Genomic DNA, 14,298 nt, shown 5'->3' on the forward strand with positions numbered 1-14,298 from the left:
TTAGGAGTACGGCAAACACCTTATTTCTTTGGTTCCTCAATATACATTTACCATATTACAATGTAGGCTATGTGTTACAGCGCTACTTTTGGTGTCCCCCTCAGGAATTGCTCTTGAGAAAATGTCATGTAATTGTCACCTCCAAAGTTGATATCAGATTTTCGCCCCTGGTTCCACATGATAACAAAGGTTTTTATAACTAACCCAAGATAGACCAGGGCCTGTCGTTGCCAATTGGAGGAAATTGAGCAGAGCCAGGCACGTGCTAGTGAAATCCTGTTGGCTAGTTCTAGCATTTATTTGCATATTTCCGTTAGGGAACGCCCAGTCTGAAGCGCGTGTGTACAATAATTCAATTCGCCCTTTAAAAAAAAACTTTGGCAAAGGCTAAAGTCTACAAAACGCAGGCCGCTCTGTTTGTTACTGATTCTTGTAAACAGAAAACTGCTCACCGATGAAAATGTTTAATCGGTGAGCAAATTTGCAGAATTTCGGCCAAAATCCATCTCGCTCAATCTTCTCCGACTGCCATAAACCTGGCTGCCTCTCATCACCATATTGGTAGTGAGTGTTAAACGCTACCGGATGCGTCACATTTATACATCCGATGTAATATTGGGCTCATTGTTCAATGTGTGTGTGCGCGTGTGTACTCTGTGTATGCACGCTATAACATTACCTGTTGCGTTGTGCGTAGCGGGTGGGACAACGCTCGTGTGCACTGCATTGTTTTGGATGGTGGGGGGGAGCTCGAGCATGCAGTTGCAGCCTCCAAGCTATAGGGAGGAAGCCAATTCAGATCCATGAGCAAATACTTGTATACGCATGATAGAACCCAATCTAGTATTTAGCAAGACGCAGATGGCTCCCAACTGCATTATTGTCATTTATTACTGAAAAAGCCTGAGCATCTCCCGTTGGATTAGAACATTGTTTACGCGGAATGACAGTCTCTGAGCAGGCCACATCGGCATTGCTTTCAAAGGCTTTTGACAAGCTTCTATCTGTTACAACCAGCAAAGCTGTTTCTAGCTCTGAGGTGTGTGCATTTTTTTCCCCCGATGCATTTTATCATGGATTATGAAGAGCGTAGTCGGTCAGTAACCGATTTAATTCTGCATGTGTTATAGGAAGCACAGTACACATTTAAAGGGCTCCGTTGCCTTGTTTTGTTTGACGCCATTTGCTAACGTTAGGTTGTTAGGTAACTAACTAGCATTAGTAGGTACAGTAATGTTATTGTTAGTTACTAGTCCACATTGGCTTCCTCTGTTTGCGCTATTCGTTGGTATCGCTGTTTTCTTTCTTCAGCCAGCTGCTAGTTTGCTAGAAAGAACCATAACATCCTCCGAACGGACCAAATGGTAAATTAAATGCTGCAATTTATCATGGTGCAGTGTATAGTTTGGTGGGTGGGGTGCTTGGCTCAGTTGGCTGCCACTCCTAGGTGTAACAAAGTTGGTACAATTTTAAAAGGTTAAAGTTAACACTCCCCTTGTTCTGTGAAGAATATGTCCTCTCGGGCATAGCACACGTTATTTGATTCGACATTTAGATTGTCTCTAGCAACCCAAAACATTTCCTGTGTCTGTGTTGTAACGTTTAGGCTATGTTATTTACTGCGTGATCTCGCACCTTAAAATATTGAAAGATCCATAATAATAACCAGACAGTATAAATATAACCACTCTAAAGCGCAACGCGTTCTCCATACAAACCCATGCAGAGTTTTATTTTGTTCGAACTTCGAATTCAACTCTGATCTTGTTAGTAGCTGACTGCACTGCTGATAACGTTAGCAGTTATCTCATACTTTTGCTGTCATGGGAAACCCGAGTTTCTTTTGAACACAAGCCATGCCTTTTCCCCTCTAATATTACTACTATCCTCTTGTCCCTCATGCATTTTAGTGACACACTTTTTTTATTCTTATGTCTTAGCAGATGCTCACCCAGTCCCACTCGCGATTTATACATTATAGTTTCTAATGTAAATACATTTCCATAGCATTGTTGAATTTTAAATCCTCAAACTGATATCACACATTGTCGATCAGCAGATAGATAGCTGGAAGTTGGCCCATTCAAATTCTTCACCAGTTGATGCTTGTCTAGAATGTCCTGGTGTTTGTCTCTGTGGTAAAACCAGTCAAAAATAATCTTTGTTTAGTTTTTTTTACTTAATAACATTGTATTGTGATGGTAATCTATGTCTGCTTCTGTTGTCTTCCTCATGCTTGTTAACTTTATTGTGTAGTAATATAGACTCATCTATGTACCTGTTTCTCTTCTTGCAGCTGTTCAGGTGTCGAAGATGAGGAAGAAGGCTCGGCACCACAGGGTCCCCGTAACTTCTTATGGGCAGGACGGTAGCGTCCCACCTGGCCAACATCCGATAAATTTGCAGAGCGCGAAATTCAAACTACAGTATTATAAATATTTAACTTTCATAAAATCACAAGTGTAATACATGAAAATAAAGCTTAACTTCTTGTTAATCCAGCTGCTATGTCGGATCTCAAAAAGGCTTTACGCCGAAAGCACACCATGCGATTATCTGAGGACAGCGCCCTGCATACAAAAGCATGAAAAACATATTTCAACCAGACAGGTACGACACGAAAGTCAGAAATAGCGACATAAAAAATGCCTGACCTTTGATGATCTTCTTCTGTTGGCACTCCAAAAGGTCCCAGATACATCACAAATGGTCCTTTTGTTTGATAATGTCCTTCTTTATATCCATAAAACTCAGTTTAGCTGGCGCCCTTCAGCCAATAATCCACCCAGTTTCCCTCCATCAAAATGCATACAAAACGAATCCCAAACATTACTAATAAACTTTTCCAAACAACGTTTATAATCAAACCTTAGGTACCCTAATACGTAAATAAACGATACAATTTAAGACGGAGAATCGTTATTGTCTTTACCAGAGAAAAATACCAAAGAACGCGATCTCTTCCACGCGCTTGGAAACACTACAGCCAAAATGGGACCCACCTAGAAAAACTACAATTCTGGCAAATTTTTCCAAAAACCAGCCTGAAACTATTTTTAAAGACTGTTGACGTCAAGTGGAAGCCCTTGGAACTGCAATCTGGGAGGACTTGGCCTTATAATAAAAGTGATAGCCATTGAAAATAGTGGTAGGCTGGGGATGGTTTGTCCTCGGGGTTTCGCCTGCCATATCAGTTCTGTTATACTCACAGACATAATTTTAACAGTTTTAGAAACTTTCGAGTGCAAATCCAAATCTACCAATTATATGCATATTATAGGTTCTGGGCCTGAGTAACAGGCAGTTTACTTTGGGCACGCTTTTCATCTGGACGTCAAAATACTGCCCCCTACCCAAGAGAAGTTAATGATGAGGCTGCTCCCCCGTAGCCTGGGTGCCAGTCAATCCTTTTTGCTGTGGGGCATTGTACTGTGTATTTAAATACTGTATTCTCGACAGTTTATTCTTATCTTTCTACTACTGTTCATTGCAATTTAGTTACTCTTTATACAGAGCATATTTATTTATATACTAGATTCTTGATATACAGTTGAAGTCGGAGGTTAGGTTGGAGTCACTTAGGTTGGAGTCATTAAAACTCGTATTTCAACCACTTCACAAATGTCTTGCTAAGAAACTATAGTTTTGGAAAGTCGGTTAGGACATCTACTTTGTACATGACACAAGTAATTTTTCCAACAATTGTTTACAGACAGATTATTTCACTTATTCACTGTATCACCATTCCAGTGGGTCAGACGTTTACATACACTAAGTTGACTGTGCCTTTTAAACAGCTTGTAAAATTCCAGAAAATGATGTCATGGCTTTAGAAGCTTCTGATAGGCTAATTGACATCATTTGAGTCAGTTGGAGGTGTACCTGTGGATGTATTTCAAGGCCTACCTTCAAACTCAGTGCCTCTTTGCTTGACATCATGGGAAAATCAAAAGAAATCAGCCAAGACCTCGGGAAAAATATCGTAGACCTCCACAAGTCTGGTTCATCCTTGGGAACAATTTCCAAACAGATGAAGGTAACACGTTCATCTGTAAAAACAATAGTACGCAAGTATAAACACCACCGGATCACATAGCTGTCATACCGCTCAGGAAGGAGATGCGTTCTGTCTCCTAGAGATGAACGTACTTTGGTGCGAAAAGTGCAAATCAATCCCAGAACAACAGCAACGGACCTTGTGAAGATGCTGGAGGAAACGGGTACAAAAGTATCTATATTCACAGAGCCTGAAAGGCAGCTCAGCAAGGAAGAAGCCACTGCTCCAAAACCGCCTTAAAAAATCCAGACTACAGTTTGCCACTGCACATGGAGACAAAGATCGTACCTTTTGGAGAAATGTCTTCCGGTCTGATGAAACAAAAATAGAACTGTTTGGACATAATGAACATCGTTATGTTTGGAGAAAAAGGGGGAGACTTGCAAGCCGAAGAACATCATCCCAACCGTGAAGCACGGGGGTGGCAGCATCATGTTGTGGGGGTGCTTTGCTGCAGGAGGGATTGGTGCACTTCACAAAATAGATGGCATCATGAGGTGGGAAAATTATGTGGATATATTGAAGCAATATCTCAAGACATCAGTCAGGAAGTTAAAGCTTGGTCGTGAATGGGTCTTCCAAATGGACAATGACCCCAAGCATACTTCCAAAGTTGTGACAAAATGGCTTAAGGACAACAAAGTAAAGGTATTGGAGTGTCCATCACAAAGCCCTGACCTCAATCCTATAGAAAATGTGTGGGAAGAACTGAAAAAGTGTGTGCGAGCAGGGAGGCCTACAAACCTGACTCGGTTACACCTGCTCTGTCAGGAGGAATGTGCCAAAATTCACCCAACTTATTGTGGGAAGGTTACCCGACATGTTTGACCCAAGTTAAACAATATAAAGGCAATGCTACCAAATACTAATTGAGTGTATGTAAACGTCTGACCCACTGGGAATGTGATGAAAGAAATAAAAGCTGAAATAAATAATTATCTCTGCTATTATTCTGACATTTCACATTCTTAAAATAAAGTGGTGATCCTAACTGACCTAAGACAGGGAATTTTTACTATGGTTAAATGTCAGGAATTGTGAAACTGAGTTGAAATATATTTGACTAAGGTGGATGTAAACTTCCGACTTCAACTGTAACTCGCTCTGATACGCTCTGTGTACAAAACATTAGGAACACCTGCTCTTTCCATGATAGAATGACCACGTAAATCCAGGTGTAAGCTATGATACCTTATTGATGTCACCTGCTAAATCCACTTGAAATCAGTGTCAACGAAGGGGAGGAGACAGGTTAAAGAAGGATTTTTAAGCCAAGAGTCAATTGAGACATGGATTGTGTATGTGTGCCATTCAGAGGTTGAATGGGCAAGACAAGATTTAAGTGCCTTTGAATGGGGTACGGTAGTAGGTGCCAGACACACCGGTTTGAGTGTGACAAGAAGTGCAACCCTGCTGGGTTTTTTACGATCAACAGTTTCCCGTGTGTATCAAGAATTGTCCACCACCCAAAGGACACCCAGCCAACTTGACACAACTATGGGAAGCATTGGAGTCCACATAGGCCAGCATACCTGTGGAAAACTTTCAACACCTTGTAAAGTCCATGTCCCAACAAATTGAGGATGTTCTGAGGGAAAAAGGAGGTGCAACTCAATATTAGAAATGTTTTCCTAATGTTTTGTACATTCAGTGTATAGCTTCTGCTGTACGTGTACTAAGAAGACTATCTTATGTAAATTTCATCTGGTGTACAGTCGTGGACAAAAGTTTTGAATGACACAAATATTAATTTCCACTAAGTTTGCTGCTTCAGTGACTTTAGATATTTGTGTCAGATGATACTATGGAATACTGAAGTATAATTACAAGCATTTCATAAGTGTCAAAGGCTTTTATTGACAATTACATGAAGTTGATGCAAAGAGTCAATATTTGCAGTGTTGACCCTTCTTTTTCAAGATCTCTGCAATCTGCCCTGGCATGATGTCAATTAACTTCTGGGCCACATCCTGACTGATGGCAGCCCATTCTTGCATAATCAAGGCTTGGAGTTTGTCAGAATTTGTGGGTTTTTGTTTGTCCACCCGCCTTTTGAGGATTGACCACAAGTTCTCAATGGAATTAAGGTCTGGGGAGTTTCCTGGCCATGGACCCAAAATATCGATCTTTTGTTCCCCGAGCCACTTAGTTATCACTTTTTCCTTATGGCAGGGTGCTCCATCATGCTGGAAAAGGCATTGTTCATCACCAAACTGTTCCTGGATGGTTGGGAGAAGTTGCTCTCGGAGGATATGTTGGTAACGTTCTTTATTCATGGCTGTGTTCTTAGGCAAAATTGTGAGTGAGCCCACTCCCTTGTCTGAGAAGCAACCCCACACATGAATGGTCTCAGGATGCTTTACTGTTGGCATGACACAGGACTGATGGTAGTGCTCACCTTGTCTTCCCCGGACAAGCTTTTTTTCCGGATGCCCCAAACAATCGGAAAGGGGATTCATCAAAGAAAATGACTTTACCCCAGTCCTCAGCAGTCCAATCCCTGTACCTTTTGCAGAATATCAGTCTGTCCATGATGTTTTTCCTGGAGAGAAGTGGCTTCTTTGCTGCCCTTCTTGACACCAGTCCATCCTCCAAAAGTCTTCGCCTCACTGTGCGTGCAGATGCACTCACACCTGCCTGCTACCATTCCTAAGCAGGCTCTGTACTGGTGGTGCCCCGATCCCGCAGCTGAATCAACTTTAGGAGATGGTCCTGGCGCTTGCTGGACTTTCTTGGGTGCCCTGGAGCCTTCTTCACAACAATTGAACCGCTCTCCTTGAAGTTCTTGATGATCTTACTGGCAGCAATATCCTTGCCTGTGAAGCCCTTTTTGTGCAAAGCAATGATGAAGGCACGTGTTTCCTTGCAGGTAACCATGTTTGACTGAGGAAGAACAATGATTCCAAGCACCACCCTCATTTTGAAGCTTCCAGTCTGTTATTCGAACTCAATCAGCATGACGGAGTGTTAAAGGAATTTTATATCTTGATGATAATAATCAATAATCAATTCGCCTTGGCTAATGCCCAAGGTTTGTAAGACAATGGGTTAAATAATTAGGCAAGGACTCAGCTTTCTGCAAAAGGTTTCTGTTGCTTTATTCATGAGAACGTTCTGAGGTCAGGATAACAAAACAGTCATTTTATAGTTCTTGCTTACTTACGCACATGCATTTACACACAAACTGTTGGTGACCTGCCTCCCCCATTGACTTCACACACTGTTTATCACTATTCAGAGCTCAGCCTGTTCCTTTCCCTCAAGGTTAGGAACCCTTTGAAGTTTTACTTCCTTTACCATCTGTCCCCTGCTCTCTATACTAATTGCATACACACATTTCTTTCCCTCTCCAGTGGTTCCTGGACTTTCTGGAACTAATCAGACCAATCAATCACTACATTGATCATTACATTGATTATTCATTAACCATGCTGTATGACTAATAATTCATCATGGTTTATTGATTCATTTACCTTTATTAGATAATTCTCTTATCACAGAGTGATCTCCAGCCTTGTCCTCGTCAACACTCACACCTGTGTTAACTTCTCTAGGGCCAGTGGGACGATTTCGTCCCACCTACGTAACAGCCAGTGGAATCCCGTGGCGCGTTATTCAAATACCTTAGAAATGCTATTACTTCAATTTCTCAAACATATGACTATTTTATACCATTTTAAAGACAAGACTCTCGTTAATCTAACCACACTGTCCGATTTCAAAAAGGCTTTACAACGAAAGCAAAACATTAGATTATGTCAGCAGAGTACCCAGCCAGAAATAATCAGACACCCATTTTTCAAGCTAGCATATAATGTCACATAAACCCAAACCACAGCTAAATGCAGCACTAACCTTTGATGATCTTCATCAGATGACACTTCTAGGACATTATGTTATACAATACATGCATGTTTTGTTCAATCAAGTTCATATTTATATCAAAAACCATCTTTTTACATTAGCATGTGACGTTCAGAACTAGCATACCCCCCGCAAACTTCCGGTGAATTTACTAAATTACTCACGATAAACGTTCACAAAAAACATAACAATTATTTTAAGAATTATAGATACAGAACTCCTCTATGCACTCGCTATGTCCGATTTTAAAATAGCTTTTCGGTGAAAGCACATTTTGCAATATTCTAAGTAGATAGCCCGGCATCACAGGGCTAGCTATTTAGACACCCAACAAGTTTAGCCCTCACCAAAGTCAGATTTACTATAAGAAAAATGTTATTACCTTTGCTGTTCTTTGTCAGAATGCACTCCCAGGACTTCTACTTCAATAACAAATGTTGGTTTGGTTCAAAATAATCCATAGTTATATCCAAATAGCGGCGTTTTATTTGTGCGTTCAAGACACTATCCAAAAGGGTAAAGAAGGGTGACGCGCCCGACGCGTTTCGTGACAAAAAAATTCTAAATATTCCATTACCGTACTTCGAAGCATGTCAACCGCTGTTTAAAATCTATTTTTATGCAATTTTTCTCGTAAAAAAGCGATAATATTCCGACCGGGAAATCGTGTTTTATTACAAAGAGAGAGAAAATAAAAACATGGTGTCGCCCCGTGCATGCGCCTCAGTCTGATGGTCCTCTGATAGACCACTTACCAAAGGCGCTATTGTTTTTCAGCCAGGGGCTGGAATTACATCATTCAGCTTTTTCCCGGGTTCTGAGAGCCTATGGGAGCCGTAGGAAGTGTCACGTTACAGCAAAGATCCTAAGTTTTCAATAAACAGAACCAAGAAGCCCAAGGAATGGTCAGAGAGGGTACTTCCTGTACAGAATCTTCTCAGGTTTTTGCCTGCCATATGAGTTCTGTTATACTCACAGACACCATTCAAACAGTTTTAAAAACTTTAGGGTGTTTTCTATCCAAAGCCAATAATTATATGCATATTCTAGTTTCTGGGCAGTAGTAATAACCAGATTAAATCGGGTACGTTTTTTATCCGGCCGTGTAAATACTGCCCCCTAGCCCTAACAGGTTAACGAGAGAACCACTGACATGATGTCAGCTGGTCCTTTTGTGGCAGGGCTGAAATTCAGTTTGTTTGCATGGCAAAGAGGGACTTTGCAATTAATTGCAATTCATCTGATCACTCTTCATAACATTCTGGAGTATATGCAAATTGCCATCATACAAACTAAGGCAGCAGACTTTGAAAATGAATATTTGTGTCATTCTCAACTTTTGTCTACGACTGTATATACGCATAGATTGCATTTGGATTATTGTTAGTGGTATTGTTATGTTATTATTGTTATTATTGTTGTGTTATTTGGATTGTTTATTGGATTAATTTAGGCATTTCTTGATCTTATTTTCTTGATATATTTTTGATTGTGAACTTTGACATTATACTGCATTGTTAGGAGCTAATAACATAAGCGTTTCGCTGCAGCCGCCATAACATCTGCTAAACTGTGTACTCGACTAATAAACTTGGATTTGATTTCTTTCTGTTTCTACTCTTTTGTCAACTAGACAAGAGAGCAGAAACAGACTGGCAGTCAGGCTAGCTCCCCCTCCTAAAGAAACAAAAACAAATGAATCACAGGCTAAGAAAAGAATACAACACAAATGAATCACAGGCTAAGAAAAGAGTACAACACGACAATAGTCAACAATGTATAATTAATACTACAATTAATGTGCAACTGTTTACTGTTCTCCCTCCCACCACCAGGTGTCCCATAATGTGTTTGAGTTCCTGGTGGACCGCTTTGAGAAGGAGACCCAGATGGAGGAGGGCCAGGACAAGCTGACCATAGACGAGGATGCTGTCTGCTGCATCTGCATGGATGGAGATGGCCAGGATAGCAACGTCATCCTCTTCTGTGACATGTGCAACCTGGCCGTGCACCAAGAGTGTTACGGTGTCCCTTACATCCCAGAGGGACAGTGGCTGTGCCGGCACTGCCTCCAGTTGCCCACCCAGCCCGCAGGCTGCATACTGTGTCCTAATAAAGGCGGAGCAGTGAAAAAGACTGACGATGACCGCTGGGGTCATGTGGTGTGTGCCCTGTGGGTGCCGGAGGTAGGGTTTTCCAACACGGTCTTCATCGACAGAGTCAGCAACATTCCGTCCGCCCGCTGGAAGCTCACCTGCTACATCTGTAAGGAGAAGGGGGTGGGGGCCTGTATCCAGTGTCCCAAGGCTAACTGCTACATCGCCTTCCACGTCAGCTGTGCTCAGAAAGCCGGACTCTTTATGAAGATGGAACCTATCAAGGAGGTTACGGAGACCGGCGATCCAACATTTTCGGTGAAGAAGACGACTTACTGCGGGTCTCACACCCCCAACAGCTCGGTCACGAGACCCCTCACCATCTACGAGGACACCAAACCCCAAAATGGATTGTGTTCCCCTCTGAAAGAGGAGAAGACGAGGGGCGCCAATGCACTGATGAAAGGCAGGAAGATGAAGAGCAAGAAGGTGGAGCCAGAAAATGAGGTCCCGCCTGTGGCTGTGCCTAGCTTTCCTCCCCAAAGGTAGATTCACTCACCATTCATCTAAGAATCATTTTCATAATTTGTAGATGACCAGACGTATCAGTAAATGTGACAATACACAACATACAGTGCCGTGAAAAAGTATTTGCCCCCTTTCTGATTTTATCTATTGTCAGATTTTTAACCAAAACATTAATATTAATATAACATAAAATGTTGGTAATTATTTCATTTATTTAACATAATTATGCAATACCCAATGCCCCTGTGTGAAAAAAATGGCCATCTTACACTCAATAACTGGTTGTGCCACCTTCAGCTGCAATGACTGCAACCAAACGCTTCATGTAGCTGTTGAAATGTAATATTAGGTTTTGGTTGAAGATCTGATAACGTTCAGTGTAAAAAAATATATGCAAAAATAGGGAATCCGAAATGGGGCAAACTCCCTTCTGCCATCAAACCCATGCAACCTATCCAGGAGGCAGCAGCCCGCCTGGTTTTCAACCTTTTCAAGTTCTTCCATGTCACCCGCTCCTCCACACACTCCACTGGCTTCCAGTTGAAGCTCTCACCCACTACAAGACCATGGTGCTTACCTATGGAACAGCAAGAGGAACTGCCCTTCCCTACCTTCAGGCTATGCTCAAACCCTACACCCCAACCCGAGCACTCCGTTCTGCCAACTGGGGTGTCTTGGCCCTCCCACACCTACCGGGAGGGCAGCTCCCGCTCAGCCCAGTCCAAGCTCTTCTTTGTCCTGGTACCCCAATGGTGGAACCAGGTTCCCCCTGAAGCTAGGACAGCAGAGTCCCTGCCCATCTTCCTAAAATATCTGAAACCCTGCCTCTTCAAACAGTATTTTTTATATAATCCTCCTCCTCATCTCGACCCCCCCCCCCCCCCCCCAAAATAAATAATTGTAAGGGCTCTGCATTTCACTTGCATTTGTGAATAAACATTTTGTTAAAGCAAAGTAAATGCTGTAGTAGCTGTGTTCAAAGCATTTCTGTTGTTTTGTATCATAGCTGAATGCTAATTACACAAAGAACTACAAATCCTATAATATCCAACCTCATGTGCAGCAACACTGCCTGACTGGGGAGCTGTGCGCACTGTGATTGAAGTGCGGCAGTAAGATACATTTTTAGATGCGCTACGCACAGGCATAAAAGTTGGTGTAATTTAAAGTGAGACTTGTGAACAAAACAATGTAAATAGCCAAGACACACAAGTTAGGTTGTTTTTCAATGTTTGAGTTTGTTTCAACTGCTAGCGAAGACACATTGTCTACTAGTCAGACTATCTCACAGGCACACTGGATTCAAGCCTTGTCCTTGTTGCCATGGTAACATCCCACCCTTAAAGGGACAGCTGAAAATGTTTGTCTTATCTGGGATATTTTGGTTAAAAGACTCAGGTCACAAATAATGAAATAACAGAGCAATAAACCACATCACTTGTTACTAGTAAGACATTTATTGTTTTAGAAATATTACAAAGCATGCTCATCAGGGCACCCGAGTGGCGCAGCGGTCTAAAATGTTGACTACACAGCTCGCATCGCAAAATATATTTACATATGCATGTTTTTCAATCATTGCACCCGCACTGCTCGTACGCGCCAACAAGCGTCTGCGTTGCCAAGCGCTAAAATAGGAGTCAGTTCTATTTGTGACACTGAACGTGGTGCAAGTCCTGGCTCTCCCATCTCGTCATTGGTTTATAGAAGCATATACCCACGTGCCATCTCCTCATTGGTTATACCCACGTGAGTGACTGACAGGTGAACTGAGGTTGGTCGTGGTAATACACCTTATTATGGAAGTTCGATGCCAATCACCATATAAAGTCCAAAGAAGAAAAAGCCTGGAAGGAGGAGAGATGACTAGAAACAATTCGGTTCACCGTTGTATGTGTGGATTAATTGTCAGAGTAGAGGACCTTGTGCATTTCAGGTAAAATAACAACTCAACGTTTATATCCCAGTACAAATTAGCTAGCAACAGCAAGCTGCCTAAATAGGACAAATTAGCTAACAACTGCAAGCTAGGTAGCTAGCTAAATATGTTTAATGCTTTTCGGCCTGTCCCCAAATTAATATAATTGGTTCAGAGTTTGTTTTGATATTTCAACCTGCGTGTCATGATTGCGTTTGGTGTGAGGGGACAAAATACATTTGCGCACGATGGTGCACGCCTGGTTTGGGCATGGTGTAAGGCACTGCATCTCGGTGCTTGAGGCGTCACTACAGACACCCTGGTTCGAGTCCAGGCTGTATCACAACCGGCAGTGATTGTAGGCCGTCACTGTAAATAAGAATTTGTTCTTAACTAACAGTTCACAGCAGTTTATAGAAAAAGATGTCAAGACTTAAAGTGAAAAAAACATGTTATTTAATTTCAGACTTGGACATTTTCCTTCCATAAGCAACATAGTAACAATTAAAAAATCTTCTCCATCTGTTCGTAGGTTAAACACCATCCTCAACCGGGTGTCTATGCAGAAGAAGAAGGCGTTTGTGGAGCTGGCTCTAAACTACTGGAGTCTAAAGAGACAGGCGAGGAACGGCGTACCCCTCATCAGACGACTACAGTCCAGCCAACAGTCCCACCAGAAGACCCATGCTGCACAGCCGGTCAGTCAGATGGTTATGCACTCCTGTCCCCTGTTTCTGACACAATTCACGTCCCCTGGCTGGTACACTACATTTCTTCTCACACTCCTATCATTATAACATACCCCTCTCCTTATTACCATAGCAATGTCAAAGAGAACAGGCAAAAACTACCCAGAGGCATATGATTGTTTGTATAAATGAGAGCTCCACTGCTCTCCTTGTTGGATTACAATTCCTCTGTTTTCTAACCCTAATGTTGGTGATATTGTTTTTTAACTGTACTTGTCTGTGATGTTTTCTAAATCTGATTTGTGTGATTCCAACCACAGAAGGATAGTGAGGAGGAGAGCCGGGCTCTGAAGGAGCAGCTCACGGAGTGGCATCGTCTAAGACATGACCTGGAGAGAGCCCGTCTATTGCTGGAGCTCATACGCAAGAGGGAGAAACTCAAGAGAGAAGAGGTAGGTTAGATAACTGTAGCTGTCCCTGCAAGCCAATACATAAATATAGCTCACAAGCCAACTATAAGACAATTAGTAGTATAGTATCAATAGGAGCTGCACCCCCCCCCCCCCCCCCCTGTTTCTGCCTGTCTCTCTCCCTCCAAGGTTCCATATACAGTACATCATGATGCTAATGGTCCCTTGTGTGTCCTCAGATGAAGCTGCAGCAGAGCCTGTTGGAGGTCCAGCTGACTCCCTTCAGTATCCTGCTCAGGTCTGTACTGGAACAGCTACAGGAGAGAGACCAGGCCAATATCTTTGCCCATCCTGTCGACATCAAAGAGGTAACGCTTACTTACCATGGCTAGGAGAGCAGCTCTTACTATAACGTGTATGTACGGCCTGAGATAGCCTTGCTGACGCGACTTGCGTGGTACACAGCGACGGAGAGCCACTGGTTTGGACAGGAGTCCGTATAATAATGTAATATTCGGCCAGAAATTCATCAAGTTTTTATTGGTGTTCTCAAATGTTTTTTTCCCCCCTGGAGAGTTTAAACCTCTTGTGTGTTCTGGATAAAAAAAATCCAACAGTTATAATGGAAGGGAGCGGCGCTCGGGAACTGTGTGTTGCTGTACATGTGGGTGTTTGAGGAAGAAAGACACCGAGGCACAGCCCCCTTCATTATCAACTTCATTAACCCTAACATCAA

General features: G+C 42.3%; 1 protein-coding gene across 1 annotated transcript in view; it reads left to right on the top strand.

Annotated features, from left to right (window-relative positions):
* Nucleotides 1-300: 300 nt before the first annotated feature.
* Nucleotides 301-14,298, top strand: part of LOC106609088 (bromodomain-containing protein 1) — a 32,746-nt gene continuing 18,748 nt past the window's right edge. The window contains exons 1-6 of the mRNA XM_082977211.1: nt 301-1,039; nt 2,297-2,610; nt 9,757-10,562; nt 12,996-13,161; nt 13,473-13,604; nt 13,802-13,930. Of these exons, the coding sequence (XP_082833337.1) occupies nt 2,470-2,610; nt 9,757-10,562; nt 12,996-13,161; nt 13,473-13,604; nt 13,802-13,930 (1,374 nt within the window). The 5' untranslated portion in view covers nt 301-1,039; nt 2,297-2,469. The remainder of the gene's footprint in view (nt 1,040-2,296; nt 2,611-9,756; nt 10,563-12,995; nt 13,162-13,472; nt 13,605-13,801; nt 13,931-14,298) is intronic.

The sequence above is a fragment of the Salmo salar genome, chromosome 07 (assembly GCF_965601325.2).
Source record: "Salmo salar chromosome 07, fSalSal1, whole genome shotgun sequence".
Classification (NCBI taxonomy): Eukaryota; Metazoa; Chordata; class Actinopteri; order Salmoniformes; family Salmonidae; genus Salmo; species Salmo salar.